The sequence below is a fragment of the Ammodytes marinus genome, assembly GCF_949987685.1.
Source record: "Ammodytes marinus genome assembly, chromosome: 14".
NCBI classification, from domain to species: domain Eukaryota; kingdom Metazoa; phylum Chordata; class Actinopteri; order Uranoscopiformes; family Ammodytidae; genus Ammodytes; species Ammodytes marinus.
Window position 1 is genome coordinate 801,124 of NC_137218.1, and position 8,052 is coordinate 809,175.

General features: G+C 41.9%; 1 protein-coding gene across 1 annotated transcript; it reads right to left on the reverse strand.

Moving 5' to 3' along the window:
- Positions 1-5,743: 5,743 nt before the first annotated feature.
- LOC307260546 (GTPase IMAP family member 9-like) lies at positions 5,744-7,831 on the reverse strand (the record flags this gene model as incomplete). The annotated part of the gene is made up of 2 exons (XM_080040820.1): positions 5,744-6,717; positions 7,279-7,831. 2 exons carry the CDS (start codon positions 7,829-7,831, stop codon positions 5,999-6,001), a joined length of 1,272 nt encoding a protein of 423 aa, XP_079896946.1. The 3' UTR covers positions 5,744-5,998.
- Positions 7,832-8,052: the final 221 nt, after the last annotated feature.

An 8,052-nucleotide genomic window follows, 5' to 3' on the forward strand; every position in this document is an offset into this window, starting at 1 on the left:
ACTTTTTCAGTTGTGTGTGTGTGTGTGTGTGTTACTTAAAAAATAAAGTATTTTTAAGCAGCGAACAGCGGCCGCCATGACACGAGGAGTTGTTGGTCTGTGACATCATGAGGTGGCAGTGAGTCCATCTGACGTCCTCTACCTGATGGGATTTTATATTCTTTTATCAAAATCAAATGTATCTCTAAAGCACATTTAAAAACAACATCAGTAAAATAAAGTGCTGCACAAGATACAATACAAAATAACATATAAGATTCATGAAAATAAAAATACAAAGGCCAATGCAAAAAAAGGGAGTCTTCAGCAACGATTTAAACTGGGAAGGGGATTTGAGAAGTGACTTAAACTCCACAAAAAAAATCATGGAGAGAGGGTTGAGCATCTAAGAATCTTTGCCTATGAATACAAATGGATTGACTGTTACAAAAAAGTATTTGATTGGTCTTCTTGACAAACAAGTCAGAAACTTGTGAGACAGACAGACAGACCGACAGACAGACAGACGGACAGGCAGGCAGACAGACGGACGGACGGACGGACAGACAGACAGACGGATGGATAGAACAAGGAAATAGTTTGTCTAGATTTATTCCTTATTTGTATGTAAGCTTTGTATAAAATATGTTTTGCTCTCATGAGTATTGTGTATGTGTATGTCTTACTGTTATTGTATATTTAGTTTAATGAAAAATAGATGAAAAGCGTCTCCTACCTGCTCTGTCTGCGCCTCCTGGTCGAAGGGAAGCAGCACGGCCGCACCGATATGAGCCGAGATCGGATCTGCTGTGAGATAACACACGGGAAATATTATACACTAATAAGATAAATACATTTAAATTAATATAAATGTATGTTGTACAAACCAATGAAGAAAATCATGTATGATGTTAAAACTATAACATACAGGCAGGTGCACAAAATGAAGAGACCACTCCAAATATTCCGTGCCTCTTGTTGTACTCTTTAGAGGCATATGTTTGAGTAAAAAGAACATTTTGATTGTATATGTATAAAGGTCAGTCGGTTGAAGAGGCTGAAGGGTTGAGTACCTTGGGACAGACACATCTCAGAGCGCTGCCTCTGAGTACAGGACAGACCGACAGCGCCTCCTGCAGGAGAAGATCAGAGAATATAACTGTTTAATCGTTGAATGAATCCTCACAGCCTGGGACAACACCCTCACCTTCAAACACTAAACACGGGGGCGCCCTTAGCTCAGTTGGTAGGGCGTCCCCCCCCTGGGCCGGGCCCAGCAGCGGACCCGGGTTCGATTCCAGCCCGCGGTCGTTCTCTGCATGTCACTCCCCTCTCTGCCCCATTTCAACTCTGTCTCTACACTATCAATAAAGCATAAAAATGCCCCAAAAAAAAAATCTTAAAAAAAAACACTAACCCCTCCAGGTAAACCCAGTCTTCTCTAACACATGTAGAGATGATCATCCTCCCACGCCCCCTCGCTGCTCTGTTGTTCCTCAGCCAGGACAGAATCTGCATTGTTCCTCTTCAGTCTGAGGTTCGACTATCGGCCGAACTGTCCCAGCACCTTGGAGTAGACCTCAATCTGAAGGACTCTGCCAGTCTGACTGTTTCCCTGACCACTGTAGTCCACCACTGTGTTGGAGGGTTACTGCCCCTTAAAGCACCTCAGACCTAAACACCTACTGCCTAGCAACGGTTCTAAGTAGCTTTGGGTGAACGCCTCTGCTCAATAACATGTGATGCTAAAGGGTCAGTGATGTAATACTACAGGGTTAATGGTGTAATGCTTTATATTATATTACAGACTCACCTTCACTCATCATCATCATCATCAGGGACCAGACTAGAACCAACATCTCTCTGCTGGCTCCGCCCCTTCAGCTGTGTCACACACACACACACACACACACACACACACACACACACACACACACACACACACACACACACACACACACACACACACACACACACACACACACACACACACACACACACACACACACACACACACACACACACACACACACACACACACACAATAATAACAATATCATTTTCAACAATGTAAAAAATCAGTTAAACCTGGTGACAAGAAGTGCATCTCAAACAATTATAATATCTTGGAAAAGTTCATTTTCCCCCCATAATTTATCTAAAGAAATGACACTTTTAACTAGATTCATTACACATAAGTGAAATACTTCAGGCCTCTTTTGTTCTTTTTGCTTCAACCAAACAGAGATAATGACAACGTATGAACAGAGGCAGAATGTGTGATTCTAATACGATCTCAAAGACTTAACAGTAAATGAATTACATCATAATATGAATTAAATAAACGAGGTCTTACCTTCGTCTGACAGAAACAACAAATGAAAAGACGACGACACAGAAACGATGTCTCGACCAAATGCAGAGAAAAGGGAAGTGAGTTGAGAAACTACTGACCACACAGACACACACACACACACACACACACACACACACACACACACACACACACACACACACACCACAGGTTGCAGCTATATCCAGACACACACTTTCACTGTTCTGTTGGCATAACTTCAACACGTAAGAATTAAAGATGCTCACAACACAATCACTGATAAAGTCCTCCTGATTATATTTGGATTATAATTATTATTTTATTATTAATATAATTCTCTATTATTTATAATCTAGTGTGAGAATCCTCCAAAGAATGTGATCTTCAACCCCCATCCTGTCCTTCCTACATTCACTCCTGTCCAGATCCCATTTAAAGTTCTACTGCTGCTAACATACTAAATATTACAGCTATTTATCTGACCTCATCACTGACACATGGCTCATACTGTGTTCAAACTGTTTGGTGATCTGGGAGTGTCGCTGTTTATCCTTTTAACCTTTAACTTGACCTTTTCAAAGGGGGGATCTAACCACTACACTACGAGCAACCCCCCCCCGCCCCCCATAACACCACATATTTAAGGAACAACTCCCAGACATTATTAGGGAGTCCAGCTGAATCTCTCTTCCTTTGACCAACCATGAATGATGTATATATATTTTTTGATCGTCATCTTCAACAATCAGTGAGGGTTTGTGGAGCCCATTGGAGCACATTATAAACACAAATAAACATGACTGAACGTGCTTAAAGCTGCAGTATCACATCCTGGTGGTGAGAACATAATCTGTGGTTTGGTCTGATCGTCTAGATGTTAAAATTCTCAGACCACGTTATGTATCGAGCAACAATTCAAATAACGTCTTGCTGCTTCATACATAACGTGGTCTGAGTCGCTGGTCGTCACATACAAAGGTGTGTGTGTGTGTGTGTGTGTGTGAGTGTGTGTGTGTGTGAGTGTGAGTGTGAGTGTGTGTGTGTGTGTGTGTGTGGAGCAGTGGTGTAGGCTGATATAGTACTGTGGGTAGGCCAGTACTAAAGTGGACAGGCCATCTATTCCTAGAAAAGAAAAACTTAAAAGCTATAGTGCGTAACTTTTTCATATAAATGACTGTCGGTTACATTCAAACCATCACCAAACGAGTTGACACAAAGTTGATTAATCCTATCAGTATGACATTAAGAGGCCTTTATCCTACCAATCTCCTCAGAGCGAGAACGGAATCACAGAGGGTCTTACCAGAGTACGCTGGTGAACTTCTAGGTGGTGTGAAGGATCATAAAGGAACAATGAGAGTTCTGCCTTTTCCAGTAGATCAAAGACCTACTTGTTTTTATTCAGCAAACCTTACAAAGAGAATTTAAAATGTTGAAGAATCAAGAATAAATTATACATGAACTGATCAAAATATCTAAGATTTTTGATAAATGTCAAAACATTTTCAGATCGACCTCACATCTCCTTTTTAAGGTTAGAGAGTCAGGGGGAGAAGCAGATTTAACACACAGTATCTCAGATACCAGAAAATGCAAAGGAACACAAGCTGAATAGCACAGAACCAACATTGTGCATAAACATTGGCAACACCAATTACTTATTTTTTTCATTCCTTCTTTCCATCTCTCACACCGAGTGTAGAGGGACCTCAGGTCAAACTTCAATTATATCTTCTAACAATATACAAAATCAAAATACATTTATTATTAATCATAATTTACAACATTTTAAATTAAAAGATATGGAACCGTTACCCACAGGAAGTGATAATACCCCAGCACTTTGTAGAACAATTGCCTGAAAATCGAAGACTATCATACCGTCAACTGACAAGAAGAAAACGGGGGTATTACATTTTAAGAACTCAGTCAAACATACTAAAAAAAGTTTTTTTTCTCTAGCACAAAGTCCTGAACTTTCTGAGGGGCTGTTCTGGAATGTTCTGTTGGTCCCAGATACAGGTTTAGAGAATCTGAAGATCCAAATCTGACTGAGGTCATAATGGAGAATTATTCCGATTTTAACTTGATTATTGGGAATCATCATCATCGTCCATTTTGCTCCGTTCAAGAATTTAGGGTTAGGGTTACAGCCAACACAGAACAGCACTGGAACCAACTATGCAAGCATTCTGGGTCCAAATGTTTAGGTCCAAACCCAAGTAGGGTTGCTTATTTCACAATTGAACCAGAACCATGCAACATTTAACCAGATACATTTTTTGTCAACACGTTGTTGATGTATCTGCAAACGCTCGCTGACTCTGTCTCAGGTCTAGGAAAGATGTCTTTACTGTTAGATACTGAGGAACGGAAATCAAAACAACCAAAACAATCTCTCCTGAACCAAAGTCAGTGTTCTAGTACAGTGGCGGACTCAGACTGTTTGAAGGGCAGGGGCGAAAAAACAAAAAGGGCACATTCTGGACAACACGGGCCCACCAGCGCACACAGTGGCTTTTCTAACTCTAAGGTGCACTTTCACATCTTAGCCAAAGAAGGGAGGATGCCTTGCTGCTTTCATCTTTACTAACGTTTAAGTAAAAATTAGACTGGAGAAAAATCAATGTGCCACTACCATACAGTCTTTGACCGCTGACAGCCAGCTACGGAATATTGAAGGAAGTTTTCCTTCATGTTGAGGTGATAGCTGACTACCATCGTCTCTCTTGCATGAAATGACCTACACTTGAATGAGGTCCGCATCTTGAACGCTCAAAAAATACATATACATTTTAAACGGATTATGCAAACTGAAAATATTAAATTTTCCTAACTTGACACACTCTTAATCCACTTTTTGCTTTGTTATCCAGTGGAGATTCAAGTACCACTCGATGTAACTGTTTGTCATAGTGACGCCACATGAAAGCAACGCCTCTTTCGCGTTCCCCGTTCGTCAGCTACCAAAGAGAGGAACGTCTGCACCTCATTAGCTAACCACAACATGTCTTTTCGGTTTGCCATATTCTTGCTCCAGAGGGCACATCATCATCATTTAGGCCTATTGTATGGAGGGGCAACCTAGGGCACTCAATCATTTGTGTAAAGGGCAGCCAATAAGGCACTTTCTCTCATTTTCACCACCATAGAGGGCACTTTAACAACACTTTTTCAACCATGGGGGCACCAGACGGGCAGAAGGGCACTAGAAGGGCACTAGAAGGACCAGGCGGGCAGAAGGGCACTAGAAGTGCACTCATGAAGGCACATCATCGAATTTTCTTGTTCTAGAGGGCACATCATCATAACTTATTGTATGAAGGGGCACCCTAGAGGGCACCCAATCATGTTTTGCACGTGAAAAGGGCAGTCAATAAGGCATTTCCTCTCGTTTTCATCACTCTTGAGGGCACTTTAGCTGGCTTTTTCAACCATTGAGGCCCCCCCCCCCCTGAGTCCGCCACTGTTATGGTATCTAACCAAACATCAGGTGGGATTTAAAACATGACATCCCAGAGGTATAAGGACACAATAGTAGTTATCTAGACATTGAAATGTATAATGCTGTTATATTTGGGTTTTAGATGTACTTTAATTTGTACATGGTTCACAGTGTAACCTTATTCTAGACAGCTACTGGGACTGTGCTATTCGCCATTCAACACTGAACTAAACTTGAAACTAAACTAAACTGTTCGTCCTATCATTCTCTTCATCAATTCCCCGGATGATATTTGTGAACCATTTCCTGAATTCCTCCCAGAGTTGCCAAATTGTCCATTGCTTGCCCTGAATGTCACGGAACATTTTAACAGTGTAGTGCACTTCATTATTGGCTGTTACCATCCTATCTATCTTATCCAAAAGGTTTCTAACCTGCACCCTGTTTGATCCCTGTGTGTTGTCAAACACACAGTATCTGTCTCCACACCTAGAGACCAGATTTTTCACATGGATGTTGTTCTGGACAACATCATCTATGGACCGTCCTTTCAGTTTGTCTCCGTGAGTGAAGAGGACTATCGCATACTTAGCAGAATCTGTGCCAAACAGTTTGGCCAGTATCTCAAACAGTTTGACGTGTACTTCAGAGATCCTGCCTATCTCCACCACAATGATGAAGGCATGAGGTCCTGGAGAAGCCTCTTTTACCGACTTCATGATCTCGTAAAACAGCTTTTCGGGATCCATTACTTCTGCAGTGAATCCAGGGGTGTCAACGACTGTGACCCGTTGACCCTCTACTCTGGCGGCTTCAGAGACAGTTTTAGTGGTGACTGAATCAAAGTCAGCCTCTGATCTGAACTTCTCTTCTCCCAGGATGGTGTTTCCTGTGGAACTCTTTCCTCCTCCAGGTAAACCCAGCAGCACGATCCTCCTCACCGCCGTGGGAGCACCATCTGATGAATAGGAAGCAGAGAAAACTCAGACACAAAAGGGTTAGAGTCCTAAAGTCAGATATAAACGATGTGTAGGCTACCCACAGGCTTAAAATTTTATATTTCCCATTTTAGCTGGTAATAAAGGGACAGCGTGTAATAAAGGCATATTTTGGCATCATGCAGAGGTGAGATTGTAGATGTCGAAGCTCCCTTTCTAACCCCTCCCTTTGGGAGAATTTACAGAGGCTACGGTGGCCTTCAAGGACAAGAAGCTAGTTACTAAAGATGGCATCATCCACCACTGCCTCAAGTCTTTCCACAATATTAAGTGATGAGGTGAAGATGTATTTAGTTATTTATAGTGTAGTATAGTATTCGTCTTGGTCTTCCGCTAATTAAAACATACTCATTAATATTATATTCCATTTCCACCAAGTCTGTTCTGAAAAATGCCAATTCCCTTTACACACTGGACCGTTAAATAAAGAATGTGCAGAGAGAATATGTGACCAAACAGGCTGATTATGAAAACATAAAATGAGCTTGATTAGTGTCATTGTGTTTGAGGTGGTAACTCACCGGGTTGGAGATGTCCTGATTTCTCCAGGAGTTCTCTGACTTGCTGCTGTCCTCCATTTTTATTGTTGAACACGTGAATTCTCCCGTTAAACCTTTCAACCAGAGCATTCAGAGGACCATCTTGATCTTCAGTGATGAAATCCTTCAACGTGCTTTCTAATATGTCTTCTCCTGTGAACAGCACGAAACAGTTTCGTAACCCCTGTTCTCCGAGGACTCTTTCCACTGCCTCTGCAGCGTTCTTCTGCTCTGTGGTGAATCGATCTAATTTAATGACCAACAGGAACAGACAAGGTCTGAAGGACCTCCGCAGCTCCTCACACTTGGTCTGAATCTGTCTCTCAGATCCGAATATTCCTGGAGTGTCGACTAATGTGATCTGTTTTCCAAACACAGTCTCACAGACTTCAGAGATCTTTGTTGTCACTGATTTAGAGGATCGTTTTGATTCAAACGCTGGTGCACCCAGGATGGTGTTTCCTGAAGCACTTTTACCGCCTCCAGTGTTTCCCAGGAGGACGATGGTCAGATCTGGATCTTGACCGGCGGCCATGTTGGATCAACACAGAACCTGCTGGAGACACAGAGAAGTTAGAAAGTCTGAAAATACATTATTTGCCATGGCAAATAAGTAACATAAACATACTTGTGACGGCACCAGCACATCCACTGGGACTCGAGCTTCCCGTCAATGCACCAAATAGTAGGGAGAGTAGCTGGTGCTGGAATGAACAGATGTGTTATAGGCGAACGCCACATGTTTCAGATAATCGT